The sequence below is a fragment of the Daucus carota genome, chromosome 4 (genome assembly GCF_001625215.2).
Source record: "Daucus carota subsp. sativus chromosome 4, DH1 v3.0, whole genome shotgun sequence".
NCBI classification, from domain to species: domain Eukaryota; kingdom Viridiplantae; phylum Streptophyta; class Magnoliopsida; order Apiales; family Apiaceae; genus Daucus; species Daucus carota.
The window spans coordinates 35,742,719-35,761,480 of NC_030384.2; the positions used below are offsets into that span (position 1 = coordinate 35,742,719).

General features: G+C 34.3%; 2 protein-coding genes across 2 annotated transcripts; both read right to left on the minus strand.

Annotated features, from left to right (window-relative positions):
- Positions 1-535: 535 nt before the first annotated feature.
- LOC108219020 (polyadenylate-binding protein 2-like) lies at positions 536-8,026 on the minus strand. The gene is made up of 6 exons (XM_017392250.2): positions 7,660-8,026; positions 7,440-7,542; positions 3,961-4,034; positions 2,548-2,739; positions 2,319-2,449; positions 536-888 (listed from the first exon to the last, which is right to left on the minus strand). Exons 1-6 carry the CDS (start codon positions 7,771-7,773, stop codon positions 843-845), a joined length of 660 nt encoding a protein of 219 aa, XP_017247739.2. The 5' UTR covers positions 7,774-8,026; the 3' UTR covers positions 536-842.
- A 1,822-nt stretch (positions 8,027-9,848) lies between these two features.
- Positions 9,849-16,516, minus strand: LOC108219021 (polyadenylate-binding protein 1). Its single transcript, XM_017392251.2, has 6 exons — positions 16,262-16,516; positions 16,038-16,140; positions 12,551-12,624; positions 11,973-12,164; positions 11,744-11,874; positions 9,849-10,377 (listed from the first exon to the last, which is right to left on the minus strand). Exons 1-6 carry the CDS (start codon positions 16,373-16,375, stop codon positions 10,332-10,334), a joined length of 660 nt encoding a protein of 219 aa, XP_017247740.1. The 5' UTR covers positions 16,376-16,516; the 3' UTR covers positions 9,849-10,331.
- Positions 16,517-18,762: the final 2,246 nt, after the last annotated feature.

An 18,762-nucleotide genomic window follows, 5' to 3' on the forward strand; every position in this document is an offset into this window, starting at 1 on the left:
AGAACATATAATGGCATCATTATAGACCATGGATAGAACATATAATCTCAATTAGTATGTGAGTATCAGGTATTGGAATGGCATCACTATAAATCATGGATAGAATATATAATCTAAATTAGTCTGTGAGTATCTGGTGTTGAAATGACATCATGAATCCTGTAACTCTGCAAGTACCTAGTATTCGAATGGTATCATTAAACTATCAGAACTATTTACTAGTCTTATCTGATGTTGGAATAACATCATGAATCCTGTAAGTACCTAGTACCTAGTGTTCGAATGGCATCATTAAACTATTAGAGCTGAGTAACACAAAGTAAACTTCCACTTCAAAATGTTTGATTTGAGAAAACTGTAACCATGTTTCTTTTTAGTTTAAAAATTGATAAAGAGAAAAGAGCCACCAAAAACGAACTTGCAGAAAAAGAGTAAAGCTGGATTCTGCTAAATTTTCCAGTCAAACTCACAAGGTAAAACTTGAGCAATATCAGGACTCTTAAAATGCCCAAACTAAAAATCTGTAAGCAACAAATACAAAAGTTCTGCTGCTATTTAAAACATATAACTTAAGCATAACTCTTAACATACAAGGTCAATCGACCCGGTAAATGCACCATGTTTCCATGTGTGTCCCGGGGTAAAAGAGAATGTTTTGGAGACTCCGGAATCAAGCTAATAGTACAGTATGAACCTTCTTAGCATGCTATGATATTTAAATTTCTATAAAATGAACCTAGTGAGCAAATACAGTATAAGGACGTTATCCCAATGGATCGATTGCACCATATGATGTCACTGGTCCAAGAACACTAATATAGCATGCCACCATCGGCACGCCTTCAGTATGGTCTGTAACGCATTGGTCGCCTTCCCCTTGGGATCCGGCTGCAAAAGAGAACAAGTGCTTTTAAAAATGAAAGAAATGTACAACTAACTAATGCATAAGCTATGTTGTTTCAGACTGATATACATGCTAATCCATAATATAAGTACTTCTCACCTCTGATGATTCATAAGGTGCATCAAAAATATATATCGTCATAGACTTGTATGTAAATAATTCCAGATTTTTTTATATAATTTAATATATATGACAAAAACACCAAAAAAATTATCTCTAACTATAGTTCTACGCACCACAAACACGTCCAATGAGTCATGAAAAAACTGATCCCAAACTAAACTAGACATCATAGTTTTGACAAAATGTAGTTCCTATAAATGATGCAACTCGAGTTTGTTTGACTGGTTTACTTGACTTGCTTATTTTTGCTTCATATTACCAGGCTAGCACATTTAAAACGAGGACCCAAAAATTCAAATTGCATTCCTTAATATTCAAGAGAACAGTAACAAGGATAATGAGCACCTAGGCTATAAAAACCAAAGGAGTAAACTTGATCTTGTATATTTTAAGATGCTATAGCTAATCCAAATGCCTTTGCTTTTCCTCCGATTCTAATCAGTCCAGCAGCTTAGCACTTGACAAACTTTATTGTGTAAACAAGAAATCCTTCACAGAGAATGTAAAGGAAAATCAACAAGTAATCCGACAGGAGTGAAGACCCAAACTAGAATAACTTCTAGGCTCATGAAACAGTAATTGTCTATATAATCCTATAGTTGATTGCCAAAGGGTTAAACATCAGTTCTTCAGCAGCAAAAAGTTTAAAATATCCCACTGCTATGAGGAAGCACATGATAAGTCTTATAAATTTCCTACCAGTTTGACATCAACAAAGTATATTTATATATTCAATAAGACCTATACAATCAGGGGATCCATAATAGAAACAAAGATCTAGCCACTTGCACAACAATAAAGATCCGTAAATGTAAAGCAATGAAGCCTTTACTTCACAAACTAGCTTCGTATAGCAGAAAAAGAACAATTTTTATTACAACTAGCTTCACATGGTGGAAGAAGAACGAACTTTTATGCATGAACTCGATATCAAAAAATTTGATGCTGTAGATTAATCATTATACACAATCTTTGGCACACACATACTTATATTATGCCCTTTATTAAGAAACAATTCAAATAGTTTGGGTTCTTCTACAGACAATTTATGTTTATTTGCACAGCTGCTAGAAGTTATGTACCACAGTATGCATCTTTTAGCCAAAAGGTATTTCGCAACCCCCTAGACACAAAATATTATAATGCCAAAGCAATGCCTACGTATGGTTATCGGAAAAAAAACTATGTTAATCCAATCTATTAAAAAGAGCAATAAAATTATATAGTATGATTTCACATGTAGCAACTGACAGGATTTGCAGGTAATACATAAAGCTTTCATGATACTTACCCGTAACCATAAGGAGAAAACATTGGTGGGCCAGGCATATACGGTCTTCGGCCTCGAAACCCAAAGTAAGGGTTCGCTGGCCTGCCTCGAAATTGTTTCATTCCGGGTACATTAGTTCTCTTTGCGGCCACCTGGAGACCCAAAGTGCACAGCCATAATAAATATAACTGAAAAGAGGAAAGTATAATTTGTGAAGGTTGCAATTTCGACTCATTCAACTTTATAGAACCTTTAATTGACGACCATGCAACTCCGACTCATTCAGGAGGAGGGCATTCTGGATTGCTTCAAGTTCCACGAATTCAACATAGGCAAATCCTTTAGGCTGACCAAACTTGTCGGTCAGGATGGTCACTCTGTTGACAGTGCCACATGATTGGAAGTGCTGCTGAACTTCCTCAGGAGTGCATGCATAGTCCACCTGGAAAGAGGCCGTAAAACACAGTGATTCTTACATACTAAAAAATTAAAAGAAAAAGAAGCAGCTACGGATGGAAGAATCAGCACATGTGAATTAAATGTGTACTAACTAGAAAAAAACACGATTTTCAGACCCACAAGCAAATTAAGCAGTAGTAGGAAATTCATTATTAATATTTGCAAGCAAGACATTTTCTTAAATGTATCCACTTGGAGCAAAATTGGGCATCATCATCATCGAATCAAAATACATGTTATCCTCGACTTCGATGAACTGACAAAGTAAATAAAGTTCTGATTTTAGACAAGAAAAGTTATAAGCAACTTGGCGTATATTTGAGCTCTTTTTGATTCATTCTAGTAGGATTTAGTTATTACATCATGGGGAATGGATGTGAAAATAAAAGGAAGATATGAATTCATTCTTAAGTAGTTGTATGTCTCATAAAAGATAATCTGTTCATTTATCGGCTTTAGATGGGGGTTCTATTCATGTAGATAAGTATTTTAATAAATTGAATTTAAGTATTGAGTCCTGAGAATATTGCTAACTGGTGGTCAGACAATCTCGCACAGTTTGATGACTAATTTTTCAACCTGGAAAACTGGTGGTTGTCATCAAATTTCTATTAGTTCAAAATTTTCACACACATCACAATACCTATCAACAGAGAACAGAGATTAAGTTCAAAATTTACACACACAAATCACAATACCTATCTACCCATTCAACTATATCACCCATCTTTTCTCTTTCCGTGAATTGAGCATAATTAAGTCAGATGAATAATATGCTTCAGCACATTGAATTCTGTTAAAAGATCCTTTTTCATGATCTTTGACTAAGGCTCTCACGAGTCTCTCAGTTTTTCACAATTCACGTTCCGTGCTATCTTACAGCTTCAGTTCTTACATATATGTGTACAATACATATTTAAATGTGGAGGTGTGTGCGTGTGTGTGTAAGTGTGTTTGTGTGGGTGACTGCACTTCGAGAAAGGATATGAACTGCATACTGATCGAGAGAATGTTTCTTAAGCCCCGCTATATCCTTCTAAAAAACTGTTTTTGGCAACAAGGATAGCTTTCCTTCTTGGACATTTTTTTCTAACTGATCTCACAATGGCACATATTAAATAAGCACGAAAAAGATTACAAGGATTATGTAGCATTTAAGAGCTACTGTTGCACAAAACTGAACTAAGATAAGGTGTTGCCTTACATTTCCAACATATATTGATCGAGCATCGGCCTCCTCCTTCTCGGCTAGTGTAGCAGAAGACGTGCCAGATGTATCTGCATGGTATAAAAAAAGTGGATGAGGGTCTTATGTATTTGTAATATAAGATCTACAGCAGTAGAAGATATATATGAAGCGGTCATTGGTCACAATAAAAAATAGAATAAATTAATTTTTAAGAACTGCTGATAGAATATATCTAGAAGTCTTGATATATTAAATATAGGCTGTATTTTTAAAAACTGCTGATAGAATATATTGATTGGAAAACATATTCACCCCTTTGCCATGCCAGAAGCAAATTGCCTAACGAGTCCATTTCTACGGAGATTTTTATCTACACTGAAATGGGACCCTAGGGTCTCCCTTCAAATAGTTCGAATAGACCCCAACTGAAATCTGGATTGCTTAACAGAAGCATGGTGAACAATTGACCACCATTGTCAAGTCACTAGATCGTGTTACTAGGATGGGATGGGATGGGATGGAATTCTTACTCTTCTTTGAGAGAGACTGGAGCAAATGTTTATAATTTTTATCCCTTCATTCCATTGGTCCAAATTATTTGAACAAAAAATCTAATCGACGTGTTTTGGAAGGAATTCTCCATTTCATTCATCATCATTTTCCCTACAATTCTCCATAATTTTCACCGATTTTTTAAAACACTTTTATTCTCTTTATACTTATGCAATTGATTCGTACTCCTTGGTTTAAAAGAGTGGGGTCACATTAAATAAAAAAACAAAGGAACTAGTAGAAATCACAGAGAATAAATATTAAAAAGAATAAAAAAGGATATTAAAAAGGCGGTGTCCAATTCACAACACTTCAAGATTTAAAAATTTCACATATCTGCTCCTTGACACCTTGTGATTTCACACATCTTTCATAAGGGTTGGTTTTCTTCTTTTTGCATTCATCTTTGTTGAACTTAAGTTCTCGAAAATGGACGGGATGAAAGGGAATATGAAGTATAAATGGGTTAATCAGCAGCTGATTAAATCTGGAAAATCACACAATAAAATTGGAGGGTCAGGTAATTGTCGACTGTATGAATTCGGGTTTCCTCCGGATTGTAACTCAATTTACTCCCTACTTCCTTGATTTCAAGATAGTTCTATACATGATTTTATTATTTGTATTTATAATTTTAAGGTTGATGATTGATCAATCTTTAATCCAAATATGCAATTTTTTTATGTAAATTTTATTAGAACAAAAAACCTTTTTCCCCTATGTATTAAATAAATTATATGTTTGGATTAAAGATTGATCAATCATTTGCCTAAAAATTATAAATAGAAATAAAATAAAAAAGATCATATATAGATCGATCTCAAAATTAAGTAGAGGGTAAAATTAGCAACAATACAGAGGAGCTTGAGTTTATAGAGTCAAAAGTTACATTAACCCCCAATTTTTTTGTGTGATTTTCCAGAATTAATCTGATGCTGATTAACCCATTTACATTTCACTTTTCCTATTCGTCCCAGGCATTTCCACTTCAAGATTTAAAAATTTCACATATCTGCTCCTTGACAACTTGTGATTTCACACATCTTTCATAAGGGTTGGTTTTTCTTCTTTCTGCATTCATCGTTGTTGAACTTAAGTTCTTGAAAATGGACGGGATGAAAGGGAATATGAAGTATAAATGGGTTAATCAGCAGCTGATTAAATCTGGAAATTTACACAATAAAATTGGAGGGTCGGGTAAATGTCGACGGTATGAATTCAGGTTTCCTCCGGATTGTAACTCATTTTACTCCCTACTTGATTTCAAGATAGTTCTATACATGATTTTATTATTTGTATTTATAATTTTAAGGTTGATGATTGATCAATCTTTAATCCAAATATGCAATTTTTTTATGCAAATTTTATTAGAACAAAAAACCTTTTTCCCCTATGTATTAAATAAATTATATGTTTGGATTAAAGATTGATCAATCATTTGCCTAAAAATTATAAATAGAAACAAAATAAAGAAGATCATATATAGATCGATCTCAAAATTAAGTAGAGGGTAAAATTAGCAACAATACAGAGGAGCCTGAGTTTATAGAGTCAAAAGTTACATTAACCCCCAATTTTTTTGTGTGATTTTCCAGAATTAATCTGATGCTGATTAACCCATTTACATTTCATTTTTCCTATTCGTCCCAGGCATTTTCGAGAACTTAGGTTCAGTGAAGATAGATGCAAAAAAGGGAAAAACAACCCTTATGAAAGATGTATGGAATCACAACGTGTTAAGTAGCGGATATGTGAAATTTATAAATACTGAAGCGATGGGAATCACAACGTCTTTAAAATACTTTTATTCTCTTTATAATTATGCAATTGATTCATACTCCTTGGTTTAAGAGTGTGGTCACATTAAATAACAAAACAAAGAAACTAATAAAAATTACAGAGATTAAACAATAAAGAGAACAAAAAAAGGATTTTAAAAAGCGGTGGTCTCCTTCCCAACACTACACTTCAGGATTTAAAATTTTAACATATCTTCCCCCTTAATATGAAGTTAGTCCAATGTGAAAACTTTCCGAGTTATACAGAATACATTCATTAAGCTGGCAGTTCTGCATAATGCCCAAAAAGTCCACAACTTTATCTGTCTACGTGCATACTTTAACTTGAAATTTTGTCGCAAGCATAACAACTTGAATTCATATACTTTATAATTCATTAATCCAGGGTGTACGTTTCTAAGGACGGAAGGACACTATAAAATCTAGAAATTGGGGAAACAATTTAATGTATATTTACACATGTAGCAGATCAGAAACTTCACCGCCTCCATTTAATCAAAAAAGTCGAAGATAGGCAGACAAGTGAAAGAATACCTACCAAAAACAAGTTTATTTGTCGGTACCAGCAAAGCAACACTAAGCCAAAAGCATGACCGTTAACCAAAATAAAGTTAAAAATGTATTTAAAATTAGTCACACACTCCAGCAAAGCAGCACTAAGCAAAGAACATGACCGTTAAAAAGTAAAAACATGTAGAGAATTTAAATTAGGCACACACCCCTGACAAAAAAAAAAGGCACGCAACATAGGTAAAGTACTAATAATATAAGCATATTTGAGCATTCACTTCTGGGCCATTGATTTGGTTTGGGCATTTGTTGTCACCCGTGTATTGTGATTGCCGCCTTGGCATAGTTATTTAACAAGACCACTCTTTCAAATTTCCCTAGCCGTTAATTACAGATAAATGTAGACAGTCTCTGTATATCTTGCCTCTTCTGTACTATGCAAATTCCAAATTCCAACTTCTTCACCAGTATCCCCAACCCCCTTTTCTAGATAAACCTAGCCAACATAGATCCCTAATAGTAACACAATTACCAAAAAAATCACAATTTGACCAATCACGAAATACAAATGCACAATCACACATACAGATTATAACGAGATTCACTATTTACAGAGAATCAAAGATAAAACACCTTGTCCGGCACCCATCTCTTTCTCGACCTTGGCTTGCATCTCGCGAAGAGCCCCTGCTTCCTCTTCAATCTCCTTTAATCTCTTCTTCATTTCCTCCAATTCCTACAAAACATACACAATCACAAACATTCAATTAATTCAAGACAATCACCCCACACTCACACACACGCAAACACAAAATGTCACAAAAACAAAAGTTTACGATATCGAAAAAGAAACCTTGGAAGCATTCTCATCTTCATCATCGCCCCGAGACATGTCGATATCAGCGTCCATATCAGCTTCATCCGGTATCTCTCCACCGTACACTTCATGCTCTGGTTCTTGCTCCATTGAAACTACTATGATGTTTGGTGTTTGTGTGTGTGTGTGTGTGTTTTCTAGGGTTTTGATGTGATTGAAATGAGAAGAAGAGGGGAGATTTTAAAGATTTGGGGATGGGGGGTTCGGGCGTATTAGTAAATGGTGGGAATTAACCATGGGTCAGCTGCAGCCTAGTGTATGGGATTTTTGTTTTACCGTCTTCAATAGCCTTTTCTACCGTTTCCTCACGGTAAATTTCTCCAGAAGAGGTTCGTTTCAGAACACAAGATATAGCATGAAAGTCAGGTAGCTTTTGTAGTATTGAAGCCGGTAAACTTAAAATTAGTTTTTAGTTTAAAAATTATTCCATATTTTTGGAAAACATTATTTTCATTTGCGTGTGCTTCTTTAATCAATTTGATCTGAAACTATTTTAATCGATTCAGTTTTCCTGAGATCAACTAATAATCATATTATTTAAAATATGGATCTTGTATTTCTTACATTCATTTATGCAGTAATTAACTCGCTAGTTTCTATAAATTTAAGATACTGGTTATGCAAAATGAAAGTGATTAATACTAATGTTTACTCCCGTCATTAAGAATAACTTGATATTGTAAATGTCACTAGAGATACGTGTGCTATTAATTTCATTGAATATTTTGTTTGATAGATGTATAATTTGTTTGTTGCTTCTTGGATCTTGTTTAATTTGGACGAATATAATGCTTGTAGAGTGTTATTTTTCGGTCTACTAGAAAGAGTATAAGTTTGGATTTGTGTTTGTATCATGCGTTATTCTTAATAATAATTAGCTCAAATGTTTCAAGAAAACCGAAATATTTCTGAATTTTACAATGATATCAAAGCACTATGGGATTGTCTAGGTGATGTGAATCCAATTTCTTGGTGTAAATGTGATAATTGTGCTTGTGAATTAAGATCGCAAATGCACAAAATGTTGTTAGATCATACCCATGTTCTGAGAAAATAAGGCGACTATTTTCGTGAACCCCGACTTAGTGCACGACAAAAAGTTGTGATATACGTGTGTGAGAGAGAGAAAATAGTATCTTGACAATGAGATTCTTAAAAGTAAATTGATCCATTGTAAACCACGAGACTTGAGTCATCAGTTTCTTCACTCTGACCTTATGTAAACTATGAAGTTGAACCTCAATCACTCTCGTCTCCGATCATTTTTATATAATATCATCCATGAGATTTAAGACTCCTATGTCCAAACTTAATTGATTAATCCACATCTGACAAGACCGATCTCTTTTTCTCTTATCTCAAACCACCGATATGTGTCAAACCCTTCTAAGCAGGGGTTGAGTTACATTTGCGTCGAGCGTTTGCATGCCAATTGCCAACACAATGCATATGAATTGTATATAAGCCATGTAAGGATTTGAATCGTCAACCAAGTTTCAAAAGTGATTCTTGTTATTTACGAGACCTTTTCGAAATAAACAATCAATTCTTCTCGACAGAGTCGACACATGAAGCACATCAAACTAGATTTGGAGGGCTTTACAGAGTGAAAACAGAAAACACTTAATGGATGCAAAGTGAATGATATCATTGACCTACAGGATGGAGACTATGCAAAGCGAATATATAATCTTAATTGCCATGTAATATATATTGTCATATCATTAACCCTGCGAGTATGTAGTGTTACGGTGAGCATCCAATAGCGTCATTACTATCAGAATTGATTATGCAACAGTCATTCTGTAAGACAAAGAGATTCAACTGAGCCTGGAGTGGAAGTGTGAAACCGTGAAAGGCCGTGTTTCCAAGGAAACACAAGTATACTAACCTCCACTTCAGATATTTTGATTTCAGAAAACAATAAGGGGCCGTTTGGAAACATATGTTTCGTTTCAAATGATAGATTTGAAATGACAGGATTTGAATTGTCATTTCAAATTCTCAGATTTATACTAATATTTGAATGTACGGATTTCAAATGAAATCCAAATCCAAATTCCCAACCAAGTTATTTGATCAAATCCAGAATTTCAAATGAAATCCATATTCCCAAACAGGCCATTTTTTCTTTAGTTTAAAACTTGATAAAGAAAAGGGAGCCATGACAAAAGAACTTGCGGAAAAAGCGTAAAGCTGATTCTGCTATTTTTTTTCAGCAACAACTTAATGTATCAGGTAAAACTTCTTCAATGTCAGGACTCTTAAACCCACGCTGAATAATCTGTAAACAGCAAATACTAGAGTCCTGCAGCTATTTTAAAATGTACAACTGTGCATAACTCTTAACATACAAGGTCAATCGACCCGGTAAATGCACTATGTGTCCATGGGTCTCAAGGGGCAAAATGTCTAGGGGGGGCTCCAAAATCAGGCTAATGGTACAGAGTTGAGCCTTCTTAGGGGGCTCCAGATAATGGTACAGAGTTGAGCCTTCTTAGCATGCTAATAATATTTAAATTCCTATAAAATGAACCTAGTGAGCAAATACGGTATAAGGATGTTATCCCAATGGATAGACTGCACCATAAAATGTCACTGGTTCAAGAAGAACACTAATAATATAGCATGCCACCTTTAGTCCACCTTCAGTAAGGTCGGTAACGCATCGGCCGCCTTCCCCTTGGGATCCGGCTGCAAAAGAGAACAACTACTTTTAGAAATTAAAGAGATGCACAACCAACTAATGCATAAGCTATGTTGCTTCATACTGATACACATAACATCTTATACATGCTATTCCATAATATAAGTAGTTTCCACTTCTGATTTAGAATAAATAATTTCAGATTTTTTTATATATAAATAAATAAATATAACAACAAACACAGAAAAATTATCTCTGACTATAGTTCTATGCACCTCAAACTATGTCCAATGAGTCATGAAAAAACTGATCCCAAACTAAACTAGACAGCATAGTTTTGACAAAAAGTAGTGACTAGCATTTGTTTTTTTCCTTAATATTACGGGGCTGGCACATTTAGAACTTGGACCCAAAACTTCAAATTGCATTCCTTATTATTCAAGGGAACAGTAAAAACGACAATGAGCACCTAGGCTATAAAAGCCCCAGGAATAAACTCGAAATCTGGCATATTTTTATTTTAAGATGCTATAGCTATTCCAAGTGCCTTTGAGCTTCCTCTAATTCCTACCAGTCAAGCAGCTTGGCACTTAACAAACTTTTAACGTATGAACAAGAAATCCTTTACAGAGAATGTGAAGGATAATCAACACGTAATCTGTCAGGAGTAAAGAATCAAACTAAAAGAACTTGTAGGCTCATGAAAAGGAATTGTCTATATGATCCTATTATTGATTGCCAAAGTGTTAAACATCATTTCTTTAGCAACAAAAAATTTAAAATATCACACTGCTGAAGAAGCACCTGATAAGTCTTTGGAATTTCCTATCAGCTTGTGTCAACAAAAGAAAATTATATCTCTAATAAGACTTCTACGATTAGGGGGTCCAAGATAGAAACAAAGATCCAGCCACTTGCACAACAATAAAGATTCGTAAGTGTGAAGCAATTAAGCCTATACTTTACAACTAACTTCGTATAGCAGAAGAAGAACAAATTTTTTTACAACTAGCTTCGCATAGTGGAAAAAGAACGAACTTTATGCATGAACTCGATACCAAGATATTTGATGCCGTAGAATAATCATTATACCCAATTTTAAGCACACACATACTTGTATCATGCCCTGTATTATGAATGCATTTAAATAGTATGGGTTGTTCTACATACAAATTATGTTTATTTGCACAGCTGTTAAAAGTTATGTAGCACAAATATGCATCTTTTAGCCAAAATGTGCACCTAGACCCTAAATATTATAATAACAAAGCAATGCCTACAAATGGTTATATAGGAAAAACAATGTCCGTCGATTCTATTAAATAAAGCAGTCGAATTATATCTTTAGTATGATTTCACATGTAGCAACTGACAGGATTTGCAGGTAATACATAAAGCTTTCATGATACTTACCCGTAACCATAAGGAGAAAACATTGGTGGGCCTGGCATATACGGTCTTCTGGCTCGAAACCCAAAGTAAGGGTTGGCTGGCCTGCCTCGAAATTGCTTCATTCCAGGTACATTAGTTCGCTTTGCGGCCACCTGAAAACCCAAAGTGCACAGCCATAATAAATATCACTGAAAAGAGGAAAGTAAATTGTGTCAAGGTTGCAATTTTCACTCATTCAACTTTATAGAACCTTTAATTGACGACCATGCAACTCAGACTCATTCAGGAGGAGGGCATTCTGGATTGCTTCAAGTTCCACGAATTCAACATAGGCAAATCCTTTAGGCTGACCAAACTTGTCGGTCAGGATGGTCACTCTATTGACAGTGCCACATGATTGGAAGTGCTGCTGAACTTCCTCAGGAGTGCATGCATAGTCCACCTGAAAAGAGACCGTAAAATAAAACAATTCCAAGTTTTTCATTCACATTCCGTGCTGTGTTAAAGTTTCACTTCTTACATATGTGTAGAATACGTATTTAAATGTGGATGTGTGGCCAAGTGTGTAAGCATGTTTGTCTGGGTGAGTGCACTTCGAGAAAGGATATTAACTGCATACTGATCGAGAGAATGTTTCTTAAGCTCCACTATATCCTTCTAAAAAACTGTTTTCGCAACAAGAGGATAGCTTTCCTTATTGAACAATTTTTTTCTAACTGATCTCACAATGGCACATATTACATAAGCACGAAAAAGATTACAAGGTTTATGTAACATTTAAGAGCTACTGTTGCACAAGAACTGAACTAAGATAAATTGTTGCCTTACATTTCCAACATATATTGATCGAGCATCGGCCTCCTCCTTCTCGGCTAGTGTAGCAGAAGTGGCGCCAGATGTATCTGCATAGTATGCAAAAACATAGAATGAAGGTCTTATGTATTTATAATATAAGATCTGCAGCAACAGAAGATATATATATAGATGAAGCAGTCATCAGTCATATAAAATTTTGGATTAAATTAATTTTTAAGAACTGCAGATAAAATATATCTAGAAGTCTTAATATATAACATATAGGCTTTATTTTTAAGAACTGTTAATAGATTGATTGAAAAACATATTCACCCCTTTGCCATGCCAGAAGCAAATTGCCTAACGTGTAAGTCCATCATTTCTACTGAGATTTTCATATAGAATGAAATGGAACTGTAGAGTCTGACCTGAAATAGTTCGAAGAAACCCCACCTCAAAAATGGATTGTTTAACAGAAGCATGGTGAACAATTGAACACCATAGCCAAAGTCAATATGGTTGTGTTCACTTGTTTGGGATGTAATGAAATTTGTACTCTTATTTGAGAGAGATTGGAGCAAATGTTTATAATTTTTATTCCTTCATTCAATTCCAAACTATTTAAACTAGAAAATCTAACCCACATGTTTTAGAAGGATAGCTCATTTCCATTTCATCACCATTCCCTACAATCTTCATTATAGAAAATTTTGACTCCTTCATGTTCGTTCATTATTCTCTCATACATTCTCCCTAGTCCATAGATCTTCTTTATAATTTTTCATCTGAAGTACTGATATTAAAAAAGACCAAAGTCCTATTAATTCTCCCAAGACAATAACTTTAGCAGGTAAGAGAATCTAGCTTCCAGAGAAAACAATAAGCAGATAGAAAGCATAACATAACAGTTAATATATAACACCTCTCTATTGCAAATATATACTCCCTCCGCCCCTCTCATATCTTTACGGGTGTGTTTTTTTTTTGCACTATTTGGCACGCATTTTAAGACTCCTATAAAGTATAGTTTCATAACTTATTTTTTAAAAAAAAATCTATAAAAATTTAAACATTAAATATTATACAGAAGAATTTTTTTGTAAATAATTTATGAAACTTTACTTAATAGGAGCCTTAAAATGCGTGTCAAGCCCTCTGTCCCCAACGTACGGAACCTAGGGGGGCAGAGGGAGTAGCTTTTATTAACAATCACCCACAAAACTATATCATAAAATAAGATATAATATAAAATGTTATATGGGAACAAAAGCACGCTGAATCATCCAGAAGAAAACTAATACACAAATAAAAACAAATTGTTTGCATATATGAGGAGAGGGTGGCAATATTAGATCCGACCCGACAACCCGAAACGAGTTCGACCCGCAAAATACGAATTCGGGTTAGAGTTTTTCGGGTCGGGTTGAATTCAGGTTGACCCAAAATCAACCCGAAATTGCTTTTCCTACATATGAGAACTCATGGGTTGTATGTGTGTGAGAGAGAGAATAAAATCCCCATTTTGTTCAAATAGAAATTGCATAAACAAATTACATGTTTATATTAAAGATCTATCAATCATCGACCTAAAAATTATGAATAAATATACAATTAAAAACACCATGTATAAAACTATCTCAAAAACAAGGAAGCATAGAGTAAAATTAGCTGCAATGCGGAAAGAGTCTGAATTTATACATTGACAATTACCTGACACCCCAATTTTATTGTCTGATTTTCTCGATAAAATCTGTTGTTGATTAACCCATTTATACATATTCCCTTTCGCCCCAAGCATTTTTGAGAACTTAAATTCAGCAAAGATGAAAGCAAAAAGGGAAGAAAAAAAACCCGGCCTTTATGAAAGATGTGTGAAATCACAAGGTGTTAAATAGCAGATATGTGAAATTTAATTTTGGGGGGGGGGGGGGAGCGAGAGAGAAGAAGAGCGAGGGATAAGGATAAGGAGAGCAAGAGGGGGAGAGGGAGTTAACAAAATCCTTTTTTTTCAAGTAGAAGTCGCATTAAAAAATTACATGTTGACACTAAAGATCCATCAATCGTCGACCTAAAAAATATGAATATCCCATACAATTAAAAAAACATGTATAAAACTATCTAAAATCAAGGAAGCATAGTGTAACATTAGCTACAAGGCGGAGGGAGCCTGAATTTATACATTCGACAGTTACCTTAACCCCCCCCCCCCCCCCCAAAATTTATTGTGTGATTTTCTAGATATAATTTGTTGTTGATCAACCAATTTATATTTCATATTCCCTTTCGTCCCGAGCATTCCTGAGAACTAAATTCAGCGAAGATGAATGCAAAAAGGGAAGGGAAAAAACAGCCCTTATGAAAGATGTGCGAAATCACAAGGTTTTAAATAGCGGTTATGTGATATTTATAATTCTTGAAGCGTTGGGAGTGGGGCCACCGGATTTTAATATCTTCTCTTTATCATTTAATCTCTGTGATTTCTACTAGTTTCTTTGTTTTGTTAATTAATGTGACCACACTCTCTTCCAATATGCTAATATGTGCCACATTGCTTTTTAATTTGATGTCAGTATACTGCGAAAAAATTCGTTGTTATACAGAATACATCTAATAAGCTGGTAGTTCTACATATTGCCCAAAAAGTCTATAACTTTATCTGTCCTGTGCATACTTTAACTTAAAATTTTGTCGCATGCATAACAACTTCCATTTATATAATTTCTAGTTCATTAATCCAGTATGTCTGTTTCTAAGGAAGGAAAGACACCATAACATCTGGCAATTGGGCAAAAAATTAAATATATACATATGTGCATATGTAGCATATCGAAAACTTCACCACCTACATTTAATCAAAAAAATCGAAGATAGGTAGACAAGTGAACGAATACCTACCAATATCAAGTTTAATTTGTCGGTACCAGCAAAGCAACACTAAGCGGAAAAAATGACCATCAACCAAAATAAAATTTCAAAATGTATTTTAAATTAGTCACACACTCCAGCAAAGCAGCACTAAGCAAAGAATATGACCACAGTAAAAAGTAAACACATATAGAGAATTTAAAATTAGGCACACACCCCTGACAAAAAAAAAAATAAATTAGGCACCCACTAGCATACGTAAAGTATTCATGATATAAGCATATTTGAGTATTCACTTTTGGGCCATTGATTTGGTTTGGGCATTTGTCGTTACCCGTGCATTGTGATTGTCACCTGGCATAGTTATTTAACAGACCACTCTTTAAAATTTCCCCTAGCCGTTAATTACAAATAAATGTACAAAATCCCTGTATATCCCTCTCTTGCCTCTTATCTTCTGTACTACGCTAATTCCATCTTCTTTACCCCTATCCCCAACCCCCCTTTTCTAGATAAACCTGACCAACATAGACCCCTAATAGTAACACAATCACCAAAAAAAACACAATTTGTCCAATCAGGAAACACCAATGCACAATCACACATGCAGATTATAACCAGATTCACTATTTACAGAGAATCAAAGATAAAACACCTTGTCCGGCACCCATCTCTTTCTCGACCTTGGCTTGCATCTCGCGAAGAGCCCCTGCTTCCTCTTCAATCTCCTTTAATCTCTTCTTCATATCCTCCAATTCCTACCAAACACACAATCAGTCAATCACGAACATTCAATTAATTCCAGACAATCACCCCACACTCACACACGCAAACACAAAATGTCACAAAAACAAAAGTTTACGATGTCGAAAGAGAAACCTTGGAAGCATTCTCATCTTCATCATCGCCCCGAGAAATGTCGATATCAGCGTCCATATCAGCTTCATCCGGTATCTCTCCACCGTAAACTTCATGCTCTGGTTCTTGCTCCATTGAAACTACTGTGCTGTTTAGTGTGTGTGTGTGTGTTTTCTATGGTTTTGATGTGATTGAATTAAAAAAAAAAAGAGGGGAGATTTTGAAGATTTAGGGGTTAGGGCGTATTAGTGGTAAATGGAGGGATTTAACAATTTAACCATGGGTCAGCTGCAGGCTCGGCCCTAGGGTATTGGGTTTTTGTTTTACCGTCTTCTGTTTCCTTTTTCTGGTGTTTCCTCGCGGTAAATTTCTTCAAGAGACGCTGGTATCAGACAGCTGGAGTGGTAATATGACCCGCGTATATTACATAACCTTCCAAGCCGTTAGAAGTATAGTAAACACGGTTCATTCTAAATTCATATTCGGTGTTTGGTCGTAAAAAATAAAATTTTCAACTTGTGCCTTAAACTCTAAACCCTCAAAATATGAATTTTTGATACTTAAAGGAGGAAGTGGGCATCAATCTATGAGACGGAGATATGGAAATCAATTTTATTTTTGGTTTAGTATAGTCATACACTCATATTGTTTGTCTCTAAGTATATACAGTATTATGACAAACAAAAATCGATTCTAAGTGGCGGAAGTACCTGCTAGCGCTTATAGAGTAAAGCGGAAGTTTAAACGAAATTTTAAGCAGGTTAACCGAAATTTTAAACGGGTTAGCAAGAGAATTAATAATATATACTTAGATATTTAGTTATATATCAATACTAGTGGAGAACCCGCGCGTTGCGGCGATCTATAAAAATTATATTAATGATTCAATGTTAATATTTTTAAAATAAAATAATTTTATGGCTGTTGATAAAAAGTATATTAACGTTTTGAAACTAATATTTGCAGGATAAATTAAATTTATATTATAAAAATCTTGATGTAAAACCAATACTAATATATAAAATTGCAAAATTGACTATAATTCATGGTGAATTTTTTCTTGTGCACAAAGTAAATCATATGAAAATTAACAACAAATGATTGTTCAATATATGGGGCATCTGTACCCCCAACCTCAGTTGGTGTAACTGATGGATATGAACACTGGTCTATCATCGATTTTTTATGTGCGCGGGTCAATTGTGATTCTACTATTTTCAGTGATGTCGGTGTCGACTGGATTGCTCGAGAAACTTTTGTAATCATTTTTATTATCAAGAATATTTATATTCTATCTGTTAAGCAATCTGAAAACAAAGCGGCTATTTGTTTAGCTCGATTTTTGTTTCACATCAGGTTGTAGTTGTCAGTTTGGGGGTTTGTCCCGACTGTGATCATAAGTTCTATGTTTAATAAAATCTTATTGTTCGTCAAAAAAAAAACAACAAATATGTCCGATAAACAAAACAAATATTATAAAAGAATAACCAACAAACATACATCACTAACAGATAATTTATTGATATCAACCATCAATATCATGTTAACACTATATTCTTTTCCTGTGTTTGGATTTGTCGACTCCAATATAACGGTCTATAACTACCTTTGCTTGCAACAACCTTTATTTTTTTAATGCTGTATAAACAGCCTTCACTTATTGTTGCATAAGAAATGGAACCTACGAGTTAGAAATCGAGTAAAAGAACTATCACCAGAGAGAGGTAGGGTTGTGGTATTGAGAGAGAGGAGGTTGTGTTTTGATGATTCAAAACCCTACAATTTATAGAGTATTTATAGGTGCAGAGAGACTTGTGTGCTACTCTTTTCCATAACTAGTTAAGAATCCGCGCGTTGCGGCGGTTTATAAAAATTACATTAATGATTCAATATTAATATTTGTAGAATGCAATATATTTGTGGAAATCTATAAAAACTATATTAATGATTCAAAATTAATATTTGTAGGATAAAATAAATTTTATATTATTGATGTAATACCAATACTAATATATAAAATTGCAAAATTGGACTATAATTCATGGTGAAAAATGAAAATAAATTTCTACGCGTAATCATGTTCTTACATTGTCGCCAACCTCCAATTTTTTCGGATTGATTGTTCACAAAAACATCTAACTTAAATTCGTGAAATAGCGGTCTATAATTACCCTTGCTTATAACAAACTTTATTTTTTAATACTGTATAAACATTATTCACTTAAAAGTTGCTTGAACGGAGCAAACAGATAATGCATGAATAATATTTTCCTGTATACAAAGTAAATCATATAAAAATTAACAACAACAAACATGTCCGATGAACAAAACAAATATTATAAAAGAATAACTAAAAAACATACATCACTAATAGTTAATTTATTGATATCATCCATCAATATCATGTCGAAACTATATTCATCTCCCGTGTTTGGATTTTTCGACTCCCACATAGCGGTCTATAACTACCTTTGCTTGCAACAACCTTTATTTTTTTAATACCGTATAAACAGCCTTCACTT

What these genes read in the sequence shown, in the direction of transcription:
- LOC108219020 (XM_017392250.2), bottom strand. Translation starts at nt 7,773, where the DNA reads ATGGAGCAAGAACCAGAGCATGAAGTGTACGGTGGAGAGATACCGGAT. An exon ending in AGAGATGGGTGCCGGACAAG is followed by an intron (nt 4,035 to 7,439) that starts GTGTTTTATCTT and finishes TATACCATGCAG; the next exon opens with ATACATCTGGCACGTCTTCT. An exon ending in TGCATGGTCGTCAATTAAAG is followed by an intron (nt 2,450 to 2,547) that starts GTTCTATAAAGT and finishes TTGGGTCTCCAG; the next exon opens with GTGGCCGCAAAGAGAACTAA.
- LOC108219021 (XM_017392251.2), bottom strand. Translation starts at nt 16,375, where the DNA reads ATGGAGCAAGAACCAGAGCATGAAGTTTACGGTGGAGAGATACCGGAT. An exon ending in AAGATGAGAATGCTTCCAAG is followed by an intron (nt 16,141 to 16,261) that starts GTTTCTCTTTCG and finishes TGTGTTTGGTAG; the next exon opens with GAATTGGAGGATATGAAGAA. An exon ending in AGAGATGGGTGCCGGACAAG is followed by an intron (nt 12,625 to 16,037) that starts GTGTTTTATCTT and finishes CATACTATGCAG; the next exon opens with ATACATCTGGCGCCACTTCT.